The 23,327-nt window shown below is 49.2% G+C and overlaps 1 protein-coding gene across 12 annotated transcripts in view; it reads right to left on the bottom strand.

Moving 5' to 3' along the window:
- AFAP1L2 (actin filament associated protein 1 like 2) overlaps positions 1 to 23,068 on the bottom strand; it is a 98,711-nt gene extending 75,643 nt beyond the window's left edge. For 2 of the 12 annotated variants that reach the window (XM_070043893.1, XM_070043894.1), the window contains exons 1-2: positions 22,888 to 23,063; positions 17,411 to 17,464 (exon numbers count right to left, since the gene is read on the bottom strand). In XM_070043893.1, coding sequence (XP_069899994.1) covers positions 17,411 to 17,464; positions 22,888 to 22,903 — 70 coding nt within the window. In that variant the 5' untranslated portion in view covers positions 22,904 to 23,063. Of the gene's footprint in view, positions 1 to 17,410; positions 17,465 to 22,505; positions 22,700 to 22,763; positions 22,868 to 22,887 lie in introns of those variants that run through there. The other 10 variants (XM_060286329.2, XM_060286330.2, XM_060286326.2 and 7 more) reach the window with 9 other exon arrangements.
- Between the last annotated feature and the right edge of the window lie 259 nt (positions 23,069 to 23,327).

Genomic DNA, 23,327 nt, shown 5'->3' with positions numbered 1-23,327 from the left:
GATTGTTCAAAAGCTTAAAACATGAAAAATAAGATCACAAAAGTTCTAGAAGAATGCATGGCTGGTGAGAACGTACAATGTTATAGTCACTTTGAAAAACAGTCTGGCAGTTTCTCAAATGATTAAACATAAAGTTACCACATAACCCAGAAATTCTACTCCTAGGTATATACTCAAGATAAACAAAAATGTATCATAAAAACTTATATACAAATACTTATAGCAACATTATTCACAAGAGCCAAAAAGTGGGAACAACACAAATGTTCATCAATGGATGAATGGATAAACCAGGTGTGTTGTATCTATACACAGACATGCAATGGAATATTATTTGGTCATAAAAAGGAATGAAGTACTGATAACGTGCTACAACTTGGATTGAACCTTGAAAATATTATGCCAAGTTAAAGAAGCCAATCACAAGAGTCTGCATATTATGTGATTCTATTCATATGAGAGTCCAGACTAGGAAAGTAGATTAGTAGTTGCTTAGGGATGGGGGGAAGGAGAGAATGGAGGATAAGGGGGTGACAGCCAAAGGGTAAGGGGTCTTTTTTTTTTTGAGGTGATGAAATGTTCTAAGATTGACTGTGATGATGGTTGCATATGTCTGTGAATATAAAAAAAACCCCACTCAATTGTACACTTTAAATGGTAAATTGTATGGTATGCAAATGATATCTTGATAAGGCTGTTAAGAAAAAAAAGAAAAAGATTTTTTAAGTAGAATTTTATGGAAAGACTTTCTAAGTACCAGCAAAACCCAGAGCTATAAAAGGAGATAAATTTGACCACACACATACAGAAAAAATTCTAGTTTAGAAAAATAAACATAAAAACAAGTCAAAAGACAAGAAACTGGGCAGCCAGGGGTAGGGGTACAATTTTGCAGCTCATATCCAAAGGGTTAATTTCCTTATGATATAAAAAGTGCCTACAAAATTAATTTTAAAAGACCAACAACCCAAGAAGAAAATGAGTACACACACACACAAATGGCTTTTAAACATATGAAAAGATGTTCAACTTTCCTTATAATAAAAGAGAGAAACCATATAGAGATGCCTTTGGCCACTCTGATAGGCAAAGATGAAAAAGTATAATATATTGATGAGGGTGTAGGAAAACAGATACTCTGACACTTTACTGATGAGAGTAAAAAGGACACAACTTCCCAGGAGAGCATTTATCTAATAAAATGGTAAATGCATATGTCCTTCAACCCAGCAATTCTGCTCATGAGTTTCTATCCTGAGATGAGATCCTTCATGTGTGTGAAATGACCTGCATGCAAGGAAATTCATGGTGGCATTGTTTGTTATGGCAAAGGATTGGGAAAAACTTAAATGCTCAACAATGATAGAAATCATGTGATTTCCACATGAAGGAAATACACAGCAGCATTACAAAGAAATCAGAAGATCTATCAGGAATGAACTCCAAGAAACATCCTTAACTCAAATAAGAAGGTAAACAGTGGGTATGCTCCATTGGGGGAAATGGGGACATTATACCTACATGGCTGCTTAATATGCATCTTTTTTTTTTTTTTGAAGGATCTATAAAACTGGGGTAGTGCTTGCTTCCAGCAAGGCAATGTGAGTGAACAGGGGTACAAGGGAGGTTTACTTTTTACTGTACCCTTTTGCTTTTTAAAACTATGCCATGGGGGTTGGAAAGAAGGAGAGAAAAAAGGACAGAGATGAGGGGAGGGGAAAAGGAGGGAGGGTGGGAGGAAAGGAAAGAAATGAAGGAAGGAAGGGACAGTTAGCATTATTGTAGAGAGGAAGAAAAATATGTGCTCAAATATATCCTTGACAGATATTATCACTGAGGGTGGAATTCTAGGGATTTTCACATTATAAATTTCTGCTACATGTGCGTATTTAATAATAAGCAGGTATGACTTTTGCCATAAAAAAACCCATAAAATTACTACATTGAACTCCTTAAAGAATGAAATAACAGTTTGAAATGTGTAGCTGTTGTTTACACTATTTTAAATTATTTAAAGTAACTCCACTGGAAAAAAAATGAAAAACTGAGTTTGCCCAGTCGGGCCCTTTTATCTTAAGCTTGGAAAGCTGAACTTTTGTCCTGGAAAGTCAGTGGAGAAACAAGCACAGAACTTGGTGGAAGGGGGTCTTGTGGACGCCCAGCCTGAGGCTAGAAGCACTGAGATACCTACTCTCAGCCCAAGGCCAGAAGTTCTCACTGGCTCTTCCTACCTCTCCACCTCATCTTCTCTTTCTCCATCATCCCTTCTGATCTGGTTACAGGAGGAAAGAAGCAGACAGATTCAGGGGAGGAACCAGGGTCAAGTTCAAGGGCTCTAGCCCTTCATCTCTCTTAGCCTCGGTCCCTCTAGAGAAACATGCTCTGCCCTAGAAGGACTAGACCCTCCAAAACCCTATGATCCTTTAAGAACTGCAGTGGGCTTTGCAAATGTATCAAGGGGGAGGGCCATCATCCCATAAGTCACCTTCTAGAAGGCAGCGTTTGAGAGGTGGAATCATTCACTCTGATCATTTGGGACCTTTCTCAGCGGCCATCAATCCCATCCTTTTCTGTTTCTTGCTGCCTCCATCCTCTCCATTTTCGCGGCTGTTCGGAGCCCTCCTTGCTGAATCAATGGCATCTTGTCCGTGGTCTTGACCCAGCTCCAAGTGATGAACCAACTTCACTGGGAGCGTCTGCTGAGGGCTCTCTGAGAAGGGCCATTGTTCCCCCCACACTTGTCCAAAGCCTCCATTTAGGGACGGCTGTGAGCGTGGATGGAGGACATTCATCACCGGGAACATTTGCCAACAAATGAGAGACAGCTGTTGGGCTCAAAGGGTGTGTGGCTGAATGTTGCCTGCAGCGAGATTTATTTTTCCAAATGAGAATATCCTCACTTACCTTTTCTTCTTCCAAATTATAAGAAATGGGGGCAATGCTCACCTTCCCCCTTACCTGTCAGAATCCACGGCCACCCCACTAATCATACAGCATGCAAGGCATCATGGGAGCACACGAGCAAACAAGGCCTCCCGCACAGAGCGTGCATACACTGCACACACACCTGCCTCCAGGCCCACGGGGAGGAGTGGCTGGGTCACGCGAGCCGTGCCTTCTGGCCAGGAATCAGGCCTTGCCTCTCCCGACCCTCCACGTGCCCACAGCAGTGCTGGGTCCACACACTCAGCAGGGACTCCTGAAGGCTGGCTGAGAGAGGCAGATGGGAAACTGGACTGAAACTCCTGGGAATCACCAGGAACAAAGCAAATGCCCGCTTATGTGCCAAACATTCTGCTGTCCGTTTTAGGGGCTATAAAACTAGCCAAGGGGACAAGGCAGGGATACGAGGAACAGAGACCCACCCACGCCAGCCCAGGGAAGTGCTGACTGGATCCCACGTGGAGCCTGAGCATCTGGAGCCAGATGTGGTCAATGGAAGCTTCCAGAGGCAGGGGTGGTGATGAGGTGGGTGTAAGTGGGAAGGGAGGAGGGATGGGATGACGTTCCCTGTCATAAAGAACAGCAGAAGCGCAGGTCTGGCCAGGCCAGCTGAGGATGCAACAGGCAGACAGGACACCCGGAAGCCAGGCACAGAGAAGCCTGCTCTTAGGAAAGGCTGCTTCCTCAGCCAGGGCTCTCCTCAGAGACAGCCAAGCCTCAGCTGTGAGCAATGCTGGGGAATCCTCATCCCAAAGGGGTACACCAAGATGGCGGACTGCAGCTGGGAGACGCAACACCCCGTTTAACGTTAGATTCAAACGTGGCTGCCGATCAGGTTTGAAGTCATTTGAGGATGGAGATCATGTTGAGCTCGACCAGGCTACACCAAGCAGCGGAATGTGCTGTAGGGTCCGACGGAGCTGGGTCTGGATCCTTCCAGACCGGCTGTGAGCTTTTGCTTGGGCTGCCTCTGGCCTCAACGGCTGGCTTCAATTTCCTCCATCCACAGAATAAGGATAGTAATGTTTACTGCTGGATCCCCGCCTCCCTGCCCCCATGCCCAGCCCCCGATTCAGCAGGCCTAGAATAAGATGAAAGTGTCCAATGGAAAAGCTCTGGGAAGCCTTTTATTAACATTCTCAGCTCAGCCTAACTCAGGGGAACAAGCCTCTGCATTCCAGGGGACTTCTCCCACAGCAAAGCAATGACAAGAATGTCACTGAAAGATTCTAAGATGCTTTTCCTATCAGAATCCTCTCAGGTATGCAGCTCCCCCAGGGAGGCTACAGGTACCTGGTGGAGGGGGAGAGGAGGGATGCGAGGGGCTCACCACCACTCCCCCCCAGGAGGATGTAGGGATTAAATGAGAGGGTGAGAGCAAAATGCCAGGGGAGAGAGGCCTCTGCTGAGCCTGTGAACAGAGCCAATACCAGATGTGGGCAGCGAGACTGACTTACACTCAGCCGAGAGTCTGAAAACTCGCCTTCTGGTAGAAACAGCTTCCTAGTCGGTAGATGTGTGAGTTAAGTTTAAAGGCTCAGGCCCTCAGTTACCCCGTGGAGAAAACAGCTATCTTACGATTTCTGACACATCTCACTGGGATACTCACGAAAGTCAAAAATGGAACATACACTGAAATAAGCAGTAGAAGATATTGGTATTATTTTTTCATAATCGCTATAATCACTCCTGATGCTCCACTTAATATGGAGAAGGCGGCAGCATCTGCAGAGCAGGGAAGATGAAGAAAGTCAGGGTTGATGGGTGGGGGGCAACCCCCCCCCCCCAGAGAGAGGCAGTGCTGGAAGTCACGAGAGGTCCAGTGCATGTGTCCCAGGGAGCAGCTGCCAGGAGGCCAGGGCCTCCCTGGGCCCAGCGGGACCCCACTGCCAGGCCGGGGAGCAGCAACCTGGGATAAGCAAGCAAAATATACCCGCAGCAACGTGGCTCTGAGCAGATGTTCTCGTGGGGCTGCAACTGGTAACCAGGCCATGTGGGCACCGGTCCCGTGACTACAGGGGGCTTATCACTCTCCTCATCTTGTAGATGGGCACTTGGCACGGAAGCGTCCACTGCCTGTGGGACTGAAATGAACTTCACCAGCCTGCCCGAATCTCTTACTGAGACCTCACTGCTGACTGTGATCCTGCATCTAATTGCCCGTCTCAGCAGCCAATCTCAAACACGTTCCCACAAGGACCCAGAAAGCCCGCCTTCTGGGGAGAGCTGAGAACTAGTCAGGAACAGTAGCAATGCCTAAGGAAGCACCACGACTGCCGTTTGCCTGCTATGCAAATCCCAGCCCAGCACTGAAATAACCACCTTCCATACATGTTCGGTGCTTTTCAGTTTTCAGGACACTTTCATGCATGGTTTTCATTCATCTTCCCAACAAGCCTGGGACAGGAGTAGAGCGATGATTATTATAGATGGAGAAAACTGAGGCTGGGGTGACAGAGGACTAATGACGCACAGTGTTCTCATCCTAACGGGTTCAGAAGCAGGAAACAGTCAGCTTGCCCCTCCCTCACACAGCCTTAATGGCCACACTACTGAAAGCAAAGGTTTTAGGCATCAGAAATAAGCATGGCAGGGGCTTCCCTGGTGGCGCAGTGGTTGAGAATCTGCCTGCCAATGCAGGGGACACGGGTTCGAGCCCTGGTCCGGGAAGATCCCACATGCCGTGGAGCAACTAAGCCCGTGTGCCACAATGACTGAGCCTGCGCTCTACAGCCCGTGAGCCACAACTACTGAATCCATGAGCCACAACTACTGAGCCTGTGTGCCACAACTACTGAAGCCCATGCACGTAGAGCATGTGCTGCACAAGAGAAACCAACGCAATGAGAAGCTGGTGCACCACAAAGAAGAGTCGCCCCCATTCACCGCAACTAGAGAAAGCCCCCGCGCGCAGCAACAAAGACCCAACACAGCCAAAAATAATAAATAAATAATACAATAAATAAATTTATTTTTTAAAAAAAGAAAGAAACATGGCAGATCCATGGCAAATACAGCGCAGTACCTTGTTTCACCACAACCTACGGCCCGTAACTAGCCTCTTGGGGCTCTGACCATGTGCTGAACCTGTGGAGAAGTACGAGATTTCACTCAGTTCTTACAAACCTGTAGGGAAGAGGGTAATCAGCCCCTTTCAGATGAAGACACTGAGGCTCAGAGAGGGCAAGTAACTGCTCAACGTTGCAAGTATCCAAGCTGGATGTGAACCAGGTGGGCATAAACCCTGACATTTTCGACCATTATTATATTCCCTGCAACCTGCACAGTGGGGAAATAAAGCATTCAATGCCTCTTAACAGGGAGAAGTAATTCAGAGATGTTAGATGGTTCAGAGGTCAAAGAGCTACTTTCCTTCCCTGGCTTTGCCTGGTGGGAAGGATGCAGTACCATCATTCGGGAATCTCAGGCAACTGTCCTACACCTGCCACCAATGAGCTGTGCACCTGCGGGCTTTCTCCATGCCCAGTCTCACCCTCAGAACCCCCTTCAGTAAAGTGCGGAAAACTGTAACAGGCCTGTAGCACCTCAACCTCTTCAGAGAAGTATGAAGGAGAATATTCTTCCAGGATGTGCTTAGAATTTTGCTGTGGAATAAAAGACTGGTTGTAACCTACCCATTTGTAAGAGGCAGTGGGTGACTGGGAAGCTCAATTCCACTGCTTGTAAAGTGCTCTCAGAATACGACCCAATTTTGGCTTTGACTGTAATAAACATGCTATATTTTGAAAGTCTTAAAAAAAAAAAAAAAGAATACAACCCAAGCTTTTGGCTCTCCCACCTCATCTCTCACCACCGTCCCCATTGCTGACTCTGCTCCCAGCTCCCAGCCCCTAAATCCATACCATTCAAGCTCTTGATGATCTCAGGACCTTTGCACCTGCTGCTTTCTCTGCCTGGAACTCCCAACCCTGGTTCTCCATGCAGCAGGCCCCTCCTCTTCACTTAGATCTCAACCCAAACGTCATCTCAGAGAGACTCTCTGTGACCACCCTGGCTGATAGTGCAACTGTTCCTTCCCCCTGCCAATTACTCTCAAAACATACTGTTTAACCTAAGTGTCCATCATCGGATGAATGGATAAAGAAGATGTGGCACATATATATAAGGGAATATTACTCAGCCATAAAAAGAAACGAAATTGAGCTATTTGTAATGAGGTGGATGGACCTAGAGTCTGTCTTACAGAGTGAAGTAAGTCAGAAAGAGAAAGACAAATACCGTAAGCTAACACATATATATGGAACTTAAGGGAAAAAAAATGTCATGAAGAACCTAGGGGTAAGACAGGAATAAAGACACAGACCTACTAGAGAATGGACTTGAGGATATGGGAAGGGGGAAGGGTAAGCTGTGACAAAGCGAGAGAGAGGCATGGACATATATACACTACCAAACGTAAGGTAGATAGCTAGTGGGAAGCAGCCGCATAGCACAGGGAGATCAGCTCGGTGCTTTGTGACCGCCTGGAGGGGTGGGATAGGGAGGGTGGGAGGGAGGGAGACGCAAGAGGGAAGAGATATGGGAACATATGTATAACTGATTCACTTTGTTATAAAGCAGAAACTAACAAACCATTGTAAAGAAATTATACTCCAATAAAGAGGTAAAAATATACTGTTTTTCATGTTACTTACTACTATCTGAAAGTATCCTTTTTTAGACCCATTAATACCGTGCCCAGCTTTATCTCAGCACCCAGACGACACCTGGCACACGAGGAAGCTCAAAAAACGCCTATGGTGTGAACACCTGGAAATTCGCCATTACAAAGGGCTATTTACACACATCAGCAAGTTCAGTAAAAAACCACAAACCCTTCTAACTGGAAAGGACCCTGGGGCTGACACTTGCACTTAGGAGAACAGAAATGAAGATCTACATTGTTCCAACACTGAGGCATACACATTCCAGTGGAGCTAGGAATGGGGAATGCAGGGCAGAAACTGAACTTGGTCAGTAAATGGACAGGTCAGATGAAGGACAGCTAGAAGAAAAAGACATCAGTGCATGAGAAAGAACGGTGGGAGAACAATCAAAGCAGCAGAGCCAAAATCAGGGGTTTTTCCATTTTCTGAAAACCTTAAGCTTTATTTCCTGGCTTTTACACATAGCTGGATTTGCTGCTCCGCACCCCCAGCTGAGCCACACCTGAAAGGGTCAGCTCTTCTGCCCACGCTCACGAGACCCCAGGCAGCCTCGCAGAGCACACATTGGGCAGAGCAGAAGCAGGCAGTGGTCTTCCCGGCCCAAATGGCTCTACCACACACACCTTTGAATCTCAAAAAGACTTAAAAAAGACAAAGGACGGGCTTCCCTAGTGGCGCAGTGGTTGAGAGTCCGCCTGCCGATGCAGGGGACACGGGTTCGTGCCCCGGTCTGGGAAGATCCCACATGCCGCGGAGCGGCTGGGCCCCTGAGCCATGGCTGCTGAGCCTGCGCGTCCGGAGCCTGTGCTCCGCAACGGGAGAAGCCACAACAGTGAGAGGCCCGCGTATCGCCAAAAAAAAAAAAAGACAAAGGAAAACAGGTATATTGCAAGTAGGAATAGAGGTGGAACAAAAAATTTCAGGGGCCAATTCGGTTCAGGTTAAAGAGACCCCAGGGCTGTTTGTGGAGAAGCAGTTGCTCTCGTTTGGATGCACCAATTTTGAGTGAATATTCCCATCTCCTGGGTGGAGAGAAGCAAAAATGAACTGCTGTACAGAGTCTAGCAACTTCGTGTCCAATCAATCAGGTACCGGAAAAATCCAATTCCAATGCCTTCGACTCAATCTGATAAACCTTTGGACACAGCCCTTGGCCGTGACCTGTACGTACTTATTAGCAATCTGAACCCAAAGATGACACCTGGTGCTCAGAGTAGCTGGAGGTGACTGAAAAATAACACAACTCTTAAAAGCCAGCTCTATCATCCCAGGCTCATCCAAGGGTGGGTTACAAGCATCCCCTCCCCTCCTGACCACGGCAGGCTGCTAATCATCACTACAGCTCTGAAAAACACATTAACTTTGGTGTGAATTGTAAGGGTGGTCTATTATCACAACCTCACTGGCAAAGGGTCTTGGACAGCCCAGCACTTAACAGAAAGAAAATGGCCTCCCCATTAACTCTTCCCCCTGGCGGGGGCTGCAGGGAGATGAGTGCCCACCCGACTCCCACCTCTCCATCGCGCACTGCATGTACTGCTGGTGTTGCCATCACTATGACCAGTTCTATTTCAAGTCAGATTTGTAGGCTTCTGGCATCAGCAGCAGACTATAAACAAACTCTTACAAATCCACTTTCCTGGGATTCCCTGGTGGCGCAGTGGTTAAGAATCTGCCTGCCAATGCAGGGGACACGGGTTCGAGCCCTGGTCCGGGAAGATCCCACATGCCGCGGAGCAACTAAGCCCGTGCGCCACAACTACTGAGCCTGTGCTCTAGAGCACGCGAGCCACAACTACTGAGCCCACGTGCCGCAACTACTGAAACCCGCACGCCTAGAGCCTGTGCTCCGCAACAAAGAGTAGCCCCCGCTCTCAGCAACTAGAGAAAACCCACGCACAGCAACAAAGACCCAATGAAGTCAAAAATTAAATTAATTTTAAAAAAAAAAAATTCCCTTTCATGCCCATATCCCATCCCCCACTACCAACAGAGATGACATTCTCTCCTTTACGTACTTTTTTTCTGTTATGGGTTCCTGCTCGATGTGTACTGCCTTATGAATTTTTAACGGCCTGAAATACAATTGTCTCAAGGGCCCTTCTGCTTCCTACCTTTCAGTCAGCACTACGTCTTAAAGAGCCATCTATGTTTCTGGACAGACATTTAATCCATTGCTTCCACTGCTGCAAAATTTTCTAGAATGTGCACCTGCTGTCATAGTTCACCTAGACACCAAGACCACCTCCCGCTCTCCACCACCGAAAATAACGCTGCAAAGATCATCTTCAAACCTGTCCGGAGTGGACCCATGCAGAAAGTTCTGAGTGTTCTGAGAACACCTGGCCTCCTGCAGCCCCTCACTTCCGCCAGCCTGCTGGGCGGTTGCTCTGGCTGGTTTGGCTCTGAAAACTAAAAGAGCCCAAGCAAGCGTTTCTTCAGGTGCTCGCCATTCTGGAGGCTCCTTCACCTGTAAACTCCCATTCACACCCTTTACTCACCTTCTTTTCTATTGAGATTTCTGCCTTTTTCTGGCTGATTTGCCAGAGGTCCTTGAATATTCTAAATGTTAATCCCCTGAAGCTTTTAGACAGTGTAAATCTCTCTCTCCTTTCGGCCAGCTGCCTATTACCTTTGTCCGAAATCTCATTAATGAACAGAAGCCCTTAACTTTGACGCAATCAAACTCAGAAAACAGCACAAAGAGGAATAATGGCTTTTGACCCTTGAACTCTCACCTTCCTGGGAACATAGACTTTCCATCAACTGTAACATGACCGTGGCCATGGAGGGTCATGCAAGGTGCAGTGAGGGGTTAAAGTCTTCAGGGGGGTCAAGGTTAAGGGTGAGTGAGCATTGACAGATAAGCCTGGCAGGCAGCCCTGAGTGGAGAACATTCCAGGCCAAAGGAACAGCATTTGCAAAAGTCCAATTTGGGGAATCACAAGGAATCCACTACGGCTGGGGCACAGAACAAAGTGATAAATAGCCATAGGGGCTGGACAAATAGGCATGGGCCACTGCAGAAGGAGCTCAGATTTTTTCCAGTGCCAGACACGGGAGAGCTCATCTCCCTGCTCTCCGCATAGCCACTGGAGAGTTGCTTTAGCCACTGCCTGCACTCAAGGTAGAGGGCCTGGTTCAGGGACCCTAAGAAATCTGGGCTCACCTTAGGTACGTAGCAAACTATTGAAGTTTAAGAGAAACCCACAGAATATTCTAGAAAGAAAAGGTTCATGAGCATCCGAGTTAAACTACCAAGGTGGTAAGAGACACCCATTGGACAGGTCTGGACTGTCCTGAACGAAGACTTTCCTTCCTGGCCTCAGCTGGAAGCTGCTCCGCCTACTGCTCTTGCCTTCGGTGAAAGTTCTCAGCGACAGAATTCCCCAACTGCCAAGTGTGCTTGTGCCGGAAATGTACCTAATAAAGTCATTAGTGACAGCGGACTCTTACCCAAGACCCCACCAGGATCTCTGCCAGCCAGCTGTTTCCTCCTGAATCTAAACCATTTTCACACTCAGTAATGGTAATGTTTTAAGAAAGAAGAGAAAGAAAAGAAAAAAACAGCCATTTGTAGAGAATATTTTGCTCCAATCTATGTGACTGGCCTTATTTTTTCCAGCCAGAGAAGAAATGCATATGCACAGACACATGGCAGCCGAGGATGGAGGTACAGAGCAGGGCTGTGCAGGATGCAGTGAGGGGTTGAAGGCTTGGGCTGGGGGGGTGGGGGTCGAGGTCAAGATGTCAAGGCTGAGTGAGCCTTGATGGATAAGTGTGGGATCTGGGCGTCAGTCCATCCCAGCAGAACACGTCCTCTGAATTCTCACTTTCTCTCTCCCAAGCTGCCTCAATCTCCCCAGGGCAGAAAAATAAATCTTGTTGTAGGACACCAATCTTATCCTTTAAGGGCATTAGGTAAATAGCTTTAGGAAATTTCAAGAAAATGGGGCTGATTGTGGCTGACAGCGCTTCTCCAAGACACACACACACACACACACACACACACACACACACACACACACACACAGAGTCCCAATCACGCCTAATGTGAAGTGAATGAGTTTATCAGCTTCCTTTCTCTTCACTGGGGCCCCACCCGCTAGGTATGTTAAGGGCTGCAAGGATGCAAAGAGGAGGGAAGCCAGACCCCCGACATCGGTGCCCCCCATGTCCCCCAACTGTCCAAAGGCATTTTCAAACACAATCCCTGCAAGCACTTTCGCTCTGAGATGACTTCCAAGTCTATTGCTAGGGCCAGGGAGGTAACAAAGCTGCCTACACACTTCAGAGGCCTCCTGCTTAGGACAAGAGGCGCCCACCTGCCGGCTGCCATGCCCGCGTCAGGCGTCCAGCTGTACTTGAGAAACGATGCTGAAACTGACCTGACACTTGCCCTGGTGAGTGGGCTCCACATTCTCACATAGAGAATGCAGGCTTCTCTGTCTGCTCCTCAGTCAACAGCATCATGTCGATGCCTCCCTGAAGACTTGAGAGCACTCGGGGCCCTTACCTCGGGGTCAGAGAAGCAAAAACCCCACTCACTCATGAATTAGAGCCCCCTCCCCCAGTCTCTTTCAGTCGTGAGTGGAGACCTGGGGGGTAGGGGCACGGGAGACAGTCATGCTTCCAAAGGATTTGATCTCAAAAGCAACAGACTAAATTCTCCCTTGGAGAACAAAATGACCTTTCCCACTCTCAAGGGAACCAGTGCGTGGCGAGCCAGGAGCGACACCTGGACCCCATAACTCTCGGAGATTTGCCCCCAGCCTGAACTGTTTACAATTACACGCACCAAACCAGCATCAGATGGGCGGGAGATGGACACTTGCCCACGGGGAAGCCAGGAGGTCAATGGGAAAAAATTATTTTAGTCAATGTTGAGCCTTCATGTTTGGAATGTTTATCCAAACTGTGGCGATGTTCTCATGCTCCCCCTGTGCAGATGCCAGGCCGTCCTCTGATGCTGATTTCCAGGGAGCTTGGGATGGCAGTGGAAGGAGCCCCACCCAGGGCTGGGACTACTTCTTCCACCCCTTGGAGGTGAGCAGGTCACAGGGCTGTTTAAGGACCAGCAGAGAGGGCAAGAACTCTCCTGGGCATCCCAGCCTCTGTGACTAGTCACACTAACCCGCCCTGGGTCAGGTGGGACGGCTGGCAAGCTTTCATGGTTAGCATGGACCATGAGGGTTGGGGAAGGTGACCGTCTTTGCAGCAGGCAGTATGGAGTGACACTTTCTAGGGCCTGATGAAGCAGCAGGGGCTGCACCGAACAGACTTCACCCAGGCCTCCTCTTCCAGGAAGGAATGAGATGCTCCTCGTTGGGCTGGGAGCATGCCCCATTTCCCACCCTGCCTCTGAGGTCATCAGCTCCTCCTGGGGAAGCCTGGAGTTCTAGCCTTGGCTGCTAGAAATAAGAGCAGAGACCTGGAGGCAAGGGGAGGCTCTCTCTTTCTGGGTCTTTCTGACCTTAGGTTCCTGGGGAAGATCCTTTTTCTAAAAATACAGGAGACCTGAACAGAACTGACAGAAAGAAAAAAAAAAAAGGGAGAAAGTCAAGAAGAAGAGAATAAAGGAATGAAAGAAGAGAGCAAGGGTGGGGGAGGGAGAAAAATAGAGAGAGAGGACGTTGAATGTACAGAAGCAGGTGTGAGCCTGTGTGCGCCCAGGAGGGGTCTTGCAGCACCTAACACACACTCACACTTGCCGGAGCTGGTTTTGTCATCAACCTGACCTGCTTTGCCACAGTCTAAGTTTCAGGGCACCTGGGACATTACTGAGTCTCACCCCAGCTCAGGCAGCCAGCAGTGGCTCTCTCAGGAGAGCCTCAAGGGCTTCAGACACCTGGAACTGTCACCACACACTAGACGATGGCACCGGACCGTCAAACACACCATGATCCTCAGCCACAACTCCAGAAATACCATCCACAGAGATCCCATCTCCACATCAGGCTAGAAGACATGCATCCAACTCTGCCATGACTGTCACGGACCAGCCGCACTGCATCAGGCACTCGAGCAACAGGTGTGAGGTTGTCTGTCCTCTGTCCAAGCTCTGCCACATCACCACCCTTTACTTCCTTCCACTTGTGCCAAGCAGAAGCCACAAGGGGCCTCTGTTCATGGAAGTACCTAGTGGTGGTGTCCATCTTCACTTCTTCAAAGAAAGTGCTAGAAGGGGATGCCACAAAAGGCCTGATGATGCAAAGGGCAGTAGGTTGGTGACCGTCTCAGGCTCATAAGAAGTCTGATATTGTAAATGAGAGTATTTTTCCCCCAAGGAGACCCAAGAGCATGAAGATGAAGATAAGATGCCCCCAGCAGACCTGCCACCCAGTAAGTCCCAGCCCTGATATCAGGGACACCCAGCACCCTCGGAGTTCCTTCCCAAAGGCCCGTATTTGAATTTTAGTAAATCAGCTCAATATGTTCTAGGATTGTGGGTATTAAATAAGTCAGTGAAATCTCCAAACAATAAGCTCATTCAACACAATCTTTCTTCTCCCCCCTTCTGGGGACTTGAATATAGTTAACATGAATAAATCCTCTTGTGTAAAAACTGGGAAAGAAGAAAAAGGGGGGTGGAGGATGGAAGGAAATGGCAGGATTCCCACTTGTTGGTCTAAGAGGAAGGCTGACAGCCCTCAGAACCCCCCCAAAATGCCAGTAGGCCAGGGTAGCCTGGGGAGATGGTGGTAATCGTTTGCAGTCTGGGGAAGGAAGTATCTGGAATTTCCCCACCCATGCACTCCCAGCTTCTCCTCTGCAGCCCTCAAACTAGAATTCAAACTAGTACTGTTTGTACTCAACCTAGAAGTGGGTCCTTGGGCTGCCCCAAACCTGGCCCTTCCAAGGTGGACCCTCCACAAGCCAGGCCTGACCCTGCATCAGGGAAGATTCACTGCAAGTATGCACAAAAAATATTCCCTGCCTCTACCCCACCCTCCACCACTGTCCCCCAGCACAGTTGAGAAAATTGGGACTAAGGACTGCAATTATTCTATTATTATTCTGCTATTATTCAGCAATTCTTCCTGAATACCCCAAGAACAGGTAGAACGGACCTGCCTCTGTGGGTAGCTAGTGTCCTGGACACATTTATGATTAAGAAGCGTTGCACGTGTGAAATTCTCCTGTGTAGTTCATGACTGAAAGTTATCTGGGCCCATAGGGTCCTCAGGGATGAAAGTTCTGCAGCCTTCCAACCCACTGTACTTAATGAAGACGAGAAGACACACAGTCGGCTACCCGGGTCATAGAGCCAAACACAGTTCACCTGAAGAACAAGCCAGTTTGACTTAGGGTTTGAGTTTCTGGGAAATGGGAACCACTAAGCTCTTCAGATTCCATTAGGACCACCAGAACGATACGTCCTCATTCACGGGGGATTCTGCATCCCGTCTCCTGGACTGGTGAGCAAGGGCTGCTGCTCGCACATCACAAGGCTTTTCTCTGCCTGGAAACAAAAGGGCTGATCCCTTACCTCACATGGGAATAGGTGCATTATTTTGCTAAATCATGCATTCTCCCCCCCCTCAAAATCAATCCTAGCTAGCACAGACATGCAGGATTGCCAAAATCAAGAGGTCAGCCAGGAAATAATTATGGTGCAGACTCAATTCCAATTCAATAACTTCACTGGTGAAAAAAACAAAACAAAACAAAACAAAAAACAAACCTTGCAGCATAAAGCCTGCCAAAGTCAATACATTAGATCCATGTGTGTGTAGCAGAAGAGTTCCCAGGGTGGGAACCCAGAGCTAATGCTTCAATATTCCATGACCCTCCTGGGCACATCTGCTGCCTGGGTTTTAGGAGACCTGCTTTTCCTTTTCTCTAAATAGAGGGAGAGCTTCCACCATCACCCTGTCTGTGCCTCACAGATACGTCTCTTGCGTTTAGCATACCGTCCCATAGTCATTTTGTTTTGCACCAGAATTCTTCACTGTCTTCTGCTGCACCTCCAGGTGGCTGCAGGCATGACCACACCAAGACCTCAGATGCTATTTACAACCTGTGATGGCCAACCACATGCTTGATCGATGCTTCATCTTATACCACAGTGTCACAAATGGCTAGTGTTTGTTTTAAAGTCAGCTTTCTGGAGGTATAATTTACACAAAGAAAGAAAAAACCAAAAACGCTTCCCTGTTGACTGTACAGCTCTAGAACTGTGTAACCACCACCACTATAAAGATGCAAAAAAAATGAAGATTTGTATCATTCTAGAAATTTCCCTCCTGCTCCTTTGTGGTGAATCCCTTGTCCCAGCCCTGGTAGCTACTGACCTGTTTCCCTTTCCGACAGTTTTGCCTTTTCCAGAAAGTCACATAAGTGGAATCATGCAGTGTGACTGCAGACTTTTCAAGACTGGCTTCTCTCCTCTGGGATACTGGTGGATATCCTTCGTGGTTAGTTGCAAACGGCTAGTTTTTAAGCTTTGGGCTTCTGCTTTCTTGTCAAAGAGACAAAATAACTGGCTCCAGTTCGTCTTTGCTACGGAGCAACCACATGTTTGATTTAGCTTTTAATAAAGCTGAGAGGCCTGGGAACAAGGCGACCCACCATCTCGGGTCTGCCCGGGACTAAGGGATTTCCTGAGACTGGGCACTTTCAGTGGCAAAACCAGGAAAGTCCCAGGCGAACTGGGGCAGTTAGTCACCCTCCTTGGGAAAGACACCTCCACCGGCAGGAATGCACATGGCCCCGCTCAGATTCCTTCCGGGAGAAGCAGGCTGCTCTCTCAGAGCTAACAGCTAACCATCCTTCCTCCATTTAATGAGGAGCAGAAGGCCAATGTGCTGGGGCACAGCTCACCACACTCAACAGGCCTGCTGCTGTCTTTGATATCCCTGGGAGGGGTTCAAGGAAGTGAGAGGAGAACTCAGGGGTCTGTTTAGGAAACAACAGAGCAGGGCTTCTGTTGCTGTCGGTGCCCCTCCCTGCTCCTCCCTGAAATTTAAGGCCCACGGAGAGACGGGACGTGAAAATACAATACGCTGGGCTCATCTGGTTTTGCACCAGTGCAGCACGACGTCCAGGGTAACGCAGGCTCCGACATTTTCTACACGTTCTCCCTACTCCCTCTCAATGGAGTTTTTCGTTAGTTTGTTTTAAGACCAACTAGGGAGAAGGTGAGAGCCAAGTGACAGAAAATTAGTAAAGAGCTTGAAGTTCTAGTTAGAATTTAAGGGTCTCTCCTATATAAACTTACTGAGACAGCAAAGAAGTTCCTTGCCCAGCTCCTTTCCAGCTGACCTCAAGGGGATTACGTAGATGCTCTGAGAAGCTAGGCTGCCTGGGAACAGGCTGAACATCCCCAGCTCAGAGCTCCCAACAGCTTCGCAAAGCATGTGATGGGCACAGCTGGTGCCCAAATTAACGGTGAGGAACCACCCAACCCCCAAGAAGGCAGGAACTGGTGGGGCCAGGATGACATCACCGAGGTTTCAGGGTATTTGCTCCCTGAATTAATACAACATTGCCCCTTACAAGTACAGCACAGAAGCTCTTAACAATTATTCCATCAAGCAGCAGTTAGTAATCATTATCCTCACTCGTACAGGTGAGGAGACAAGGCCCAGAGAGATTAATTGACTTGCCCAAGGTCGCACAGCGAGTTAGTGGCAAAGGTCAGATTAGAACCCTGAGCCCCGGAGTGCCCAGGCTGGCGCCCAGCTCCACGAGATCCCTCAGCCATCGGTCCAGAGCATGGGCAGAGCCAAGTCTGTGCCCTCGGGAGCCCTGGAGGCCAGGTGAGCTTCTGCGGAGGGCACAGGCAGGCTCATACTCACAAGCAGAAACCTGCAGCATCCTTCTCTGTACCACCAGACAGCAACACCCCTGTGCTGGAACAGACAGAAACAAGGCTCAAGTCGGGAAAGCCAAGGGTGGCCACTGCTGGCTTGCATCTCCACTTCCGGAATCTGGCTTTGAGATCATGCCTCATTTCCCTTTGTGACCCAGGGCTGCCCCTGAGGGCCGGAACCTGAGAGAGGAGGCACTCCTGTTGCCTGCAATTCATTCCTTCCTTCATTCCCCCATCTTGTCTCAGGCACTTACTATGTGCCTGGCAGTGCACTAGGGGCTGAGGGGGAGGGATCCTTGGAGGAGAGAGATACCCCTGTCTTGAAGGGGCTTCAGGGGAGACAGACACAGAGGCATATAATGATAAGACAATGTGACTTTAATTCAACAGTTTTTGAGCACTTAACGATGTGCTACACCTAAAATAGTGAGGGAACACAGAGCAACTCAGGGGAGGCTTCATGGAAGAGGAGGCATGTGGGCCAGGTCCTGAAGACGGAGGAGAGTTTCACTGAGTGGCTAATCCCTTCCTGGCTAAAAGGACACTGATAAGGAATGAGCCTGAAAATTGCTCCTAGAACTTCTTTCTAAATAAGCCCTTGTTGTTATTAGAACAGGAATCTACCCTTTAGAAACTCACTTCTCAGGGATCTCTTATCTAGGTTGTGACTTGCTGAGTTGTTGCTTAATCTCTTTTGGCCTCAGTGGATCCGTCTCTCAAATGGAAGCGAATAATCCTGCATTTCAGAGAGTGGCTCCAGGCTTTGGAGACACGTTCACACAAAGGTCCTTGAGAAACAAATTCCTCACATGTCCGATGGCATTCTCTTTCCCACCAAAGCTGCCTTTCTCCACTCTCAACAGGAAATTGGTTTTATTTATAAGAATCACAATCCTAAACTGGAGTTTGTTGGGCTGCCCACATTCCCTCCCTCATTTTCCTCCCCTCCTCAAGACATATCCTCCCTCCAGAGATTCCTCAGTAACCACAGAGCAAGTAGCATTGAAGAGTGCTCGGAAAACGTGATGGCTAAACACCAGGGGGTGGTTTCTAGAAGGGGAAACTGAGGCCTGGACAGCTCAGCATCTCGCCTGACCAAGCAGATCCCTCGGGACTCCCGGTTCCCAAGCTGCTGCCTCTTCCTCGCACCCTGACTCTTCTCCCTTCCATTTCAGCCTGGGCTCTGGGCAGACGTGCCATCCTCCCTTGGCCTGGGGAAAGTCTCCCTTCTCTGGATGACAGAAGTCTTTAGAGAAACACTTCCCATCATTAAAGGGATTTGGAAGAAAACTGGCACAGCTTCCTCAGCTTTGAAGCTCCTTGGCCCCTCCCGGCCCTTTAATGGTCCTTGGAACCAGCCCAGTTCCCAGAGCTCCCGCCCCTTCAGAAGAGGGGAAGGGCCGGGAGCAGAATTCCCCCACCCCTCCCGGCCTCTCAGCACCAAAGGTGACCTCTCAGTATTTGTTTCAGACCATTTCATTGCCAAGGCATCAAGGGCTCCCACACAAAGAGCTTCAAAGTCAGGAGGGCTTGGGGTCAAGTACAACCATGAGCAAACGCTGAGCTTAGGGTTCTGAAGCATCACTTTGGAGACTGTTTTTCAGTAGCTTCCCCACAGCCTTTCAAAGCCCATAACAGCTTCAGGTGAATTACATTAGATTTCTGTAGGTATCACAAGATTCGGTTAAACCACATCACGTGCGTATGGAGGGGGGTATCCGTCTCCACACTCGCTCTTAGTTTTCCAGGTGAGGAAAGTGTTATATAATTATCTTTTTTCAATGGTTCTCATTGTTGGCTACACACTAGAATCACCTAAAAAACACGCTTAAGCCGAACCCTTAGACCAATTAAATCAAAATATCTTGGGTGGGGTCTATGCATCCATATTTTTTAAAGCTCCCTGGATGTTTCCCACATGTGTCTAAAGTTAAGACACTCTGCTTTAAGTAGAACTTCAACTGGGAAAACCTGAGCTCCTAGACATGGAAAAACAACATATTCAGATGATTCTTCTGAAGGTGAAATGAATATTATCAATCTGTTTATCTCTTTTAATTAGTTTTCCTTTTTTGGACCTTCCCTGACCACAGATCTCATGATTCCCACATAAGCTTTCAAGTATTTTTACTGGCTTGACTCTTCACAGCTCATCTCTACCTTCCAGTACCCTAGAACCAAGTGCCCTCTCCCGAAAATCAGGTGATATGATTCAGAAACCAAAGAATACAGGAAAAGAATGATACACTTTCAACCAATTACTGTGATCCAAATTAAAGTGACTATCTCAACCTTGCATGTTTGTATCCAAGTGTGACACAATTTCAGGAAGCTTTGGCATGGACTTCCAAGTGCAATACCACAGACAGTAGGTCAGTCACATTTGGCCCTGGACACACTCACCAGCTGGAAGAGCAGTAGGAACCAGAATCCTTGACTCCATGGTGTGAATTCAGCCAGTGGGCTTATGCACAGTGATACAAGGATGCCCTTACGGGATTCATAAATATGTAAACACCCAAGGATGGGAACGGTCTCAACGCAGCCCGCAGGGCTTAGCACAGCTAAGACAACACCGAAGAGATTCACGCACAAGACACAGCAATTCTACCATCACTTTCTAGGACAACTCTTATAAAAGCTCCACCTCTCTGGGGAAGACACCCTCACCTACTGCCTCCACCACCACCTTGTTTTTGCTTAAGAGAATCATGGCTGTCTCCAGAATGGCTTAGAAGGGATGAGGAGAAAGCCTGGAAATGTTTCTGCATTACACACAGGGTGATATTCCAGTCTTTACCTCCAGACGTCTCTTTACCTCTCACAGAACAATGGAAAGTCAGCCCAGAGCCTAAAAATGATAGGCTGGTTTTGGAGATGCACAATATGTGACATGTAGGCTGGGGAACGTGGAAAACAGTTTCTCCTAACGTGGACTGATTTGTGTGATTTACAAATGAGAGAAAACATTTTGAGAATCTGGAGATGGTGATGAGGCATTCAACCTATTTGTGAGGAGAGAGAGCTCAAAACTGGGAACTTAGAAACATAGAAGGAGACATTTAAATAACAAATTTTAAAAGCATCACAAACAATTCTTTACAATTTTTACCTATGTTCTGAGAGCCCAAGTATACCTTGCTCTTCCATTTAATTTTGTTGTTAAAACCACCATACCTAGTCATTCCATAATTATTCAATCTTACCAAAAAAAAAAAAAACAACCCTCACTCTCTGACAAGCGAGAGACTACAGATACTAGTTAGAGTTGCACTGGTTAATGGAAGACTGGGTCCAACATGCTTAGTTTTGCACAGGTCAACTTTTCAAGTCAATGACTGTTCAAAGCGCAACTCAGCTTCTCCAGTGAATGGGGAATTCTAGATCCCTGGTGAAGTGGGGGATCCCCAAATTCCTTGGCTTAAAGGTCCAGTAAACATATTAGTAGCTTCACCAGTGAAACCTGGAGATTTTTCTCCATAGTCAAAACACTAAAAGATGGGCTGGGTTAGCCCCTGCAATCCAGCTAATTCTCAGATGTATTCGCTTATCACTCGCTGTGTTTGATTTACTGCAAAATGAGGAGGCAGATACATGTGTTACCAGAAACATAAACACTCTGAACGGGAAACTAAATTTCCTTCAGTTGGCGAAAACCTCTTAGAGATCTTGGAGGGTGGGAGGATGTTAAACCCCCAAGAGGAAAAGATAAGTAAGAAGACTTTCTCAGGTTAAGGGCCAAGTCAAAAGCTATTAATACAAAAACCTTCTGATGATAACTGGGCACTTGGAAAGACGACACAAAATGTTATCATTTGCCCTAACTCAGAAGGATTAATATACTGATTTGATCAAGTAGCTTACAACCAGGACCTTCAACCAGCAGCTAACACAATTCAGGAAGGGCAGACTCTGAGCTGGAAGTGGCCCTCAGGGAGGCGACTCAAGTCTCGAATTCCCTGGGAGGGTCCCTCCCAAAGGGCGGAGGGGCCCCAGCCGGGTGGGGAGCAGCAAATTGCAATTTTAGAAGGAGAGGGCCTGTGGCTTCCTCAAGTGTTCTGAGACTACCGAAGCACGCATTCAGGCACAAAACTGATGTGATCTCAGCAGAATCTGAGACAAAAAACCACCCGCTTAGAAATGTGAGAGAGGCTCCAGGGAGGGTTCACAGAAAACGAAAAAGGAAGGTTGTCAACTAATTTAACTCGGTCTCCCCAGCTGGCTTCTGTGCTCCTGGCAAAGACCCTTCCTTTACATGTGAAGCCCTGCCCAAGATTTAGTTCTTTCACCCTCACCTGTAACCAGGTGATCCAAATAAGGAAAGAGAAAAATCAAAAGATACAACTGGTTTAGGGGACCAAAGCTGAGCCCTAAAAGTTTGTCAGTTCAGAAATGAGAAACCACTGGAGTGAGATTCCTTGGGAATCTGAGCGGCCTCCTTTATTACTCTCTCCCAGGGGGAAATAAATATAGAAACAGTATTTCCTTTTGCAGGTTTGGCAGAGACGAGTCCAGGACGAGAAAGTGCAAGCAGCTTTCCCAAAGGAAAGGAGTTGGCGGAGGGGTCCAGGGGGGTCCCCGCAGCGTCATGCTTAAGGGGCAGCTCTTTAACCTCCTTTTCCAAACGTTGTGCAATCCGAGGCTTCTAGACTCCAGCCCCGGCGCTCTAAGCACGGGAGCGAGTCGGGCACAGCCAGCACACCAGGGTTTGGCCGAGATCCCCGGCCCAGGCCAACCCCAAAACTTGCCCAGCTGATTACAAGCTAAGCCCTTGGGCTGAGACGCGCTCCACCTGCCGGGCACCCCGCTCTGCCCCCAATCCCTGCACCTCGCTCTTGCTTGGGGGTAAAGCAGCGGAGAAGGGCTCGGAGAGAGACAGTTTACCGGGGCAGCTTAACGATTGGGATGGCCCGACCAAGCCCGGAAGAAAGCTGCGCGCCCACCCCCAACTTACGCCCAAGCGCATCCCCTCGCAGGCTTTCTCCGGGTTTGCAAGAAGCCCTCCACTCCGGCTGGCGCCCGCTCGAGAAACCCCAACTACCTGCCCCTTTGCCACCCAAGCAGCCCCGCACTGTTCCGACCTCACTCGGGAACTCCTCGGCCTCGCTCCATCTTTCCGGGGCGACCGGGGCTTAGAGGGTGGGTCTCCAAGCGCACCCCGGGTCCTCCAACAGGTGAGAAGCCTCGCCACGCCGACCCCGGCCCTCCGCGCCTGGGAGGATCAAAGCTCCCGGGCCGCAGCCGCCACCTAGGAGTCCGCTCTACCAGCCCGCGGCGCCGCCGTGGCCCGGGTCTTCGGCCCAGATCCGGGCTGGGCGGGGGCAGCCGGCCTGGCTCACCTGAGCCCCGGCGGGACGCGAGGCGCACCTGGTGACGCCTCTCGCTATGCCCGGCCTTGCTTTCCGGCGTGGCGCGGGGCGAGTAGGTGTTGGGGGCGCGCCGGCCCGGGACCCGCGTCCTCACCTTTGAACCGCTCCATCTGGGCCGCGGCGTGCGCTCCTCGCGGCTCGGCTCCGGCGCTGCGCTCTCTGCGCTCGGCTCCGCGCCCAGGGCTGCCGCGCTGGCCCCTCCCCGTGAGGTCACGCTCTCGGCGGGACCTCCTAGCGCGCCTGGCGCGCCCGGGGCCCTCGGACCCGGTCCGCTCCCGGCGCGCCGGCCCCGCAGAGGAACTCCGCGGCCGGCCTGGGCGGACTTTCAGCGCTCAAGTCCGTGCGCGCCCCGGGCCCCACTCCCGCGGCTGCGTGGCAGCTGCTTCACGTCCCGGCCCCGGGATGGCGGGAGGGAGACCGAGACGTGCCCAAACCCTGGGGGAGGCCCCGGGGAGGGGCGGGCCTACGAGAGCCGTTCTTCCAGCCGCCGGGCTGCGAACCCACTGCCCAGAGCGGGAGACTGAGGGCTCAGTA

The sequence above is a fragment of the Globicephala melas genome, chromosome 16 (assembly GCF_963455315.2).
Source record: "Globicephala melas chromosome 16, mGloMel1.2, whole genome shotgun sequence".
Classification (NCBI taxonomy): Eukaryota; Metazoa; Chordata; class Mammalia; order Artiodactyla; family Delphinidae; genus Globicephala; species Globicephala melas.
This window is presented reverse-complemented; position numbering and strand designations above follow the sequence as displayed.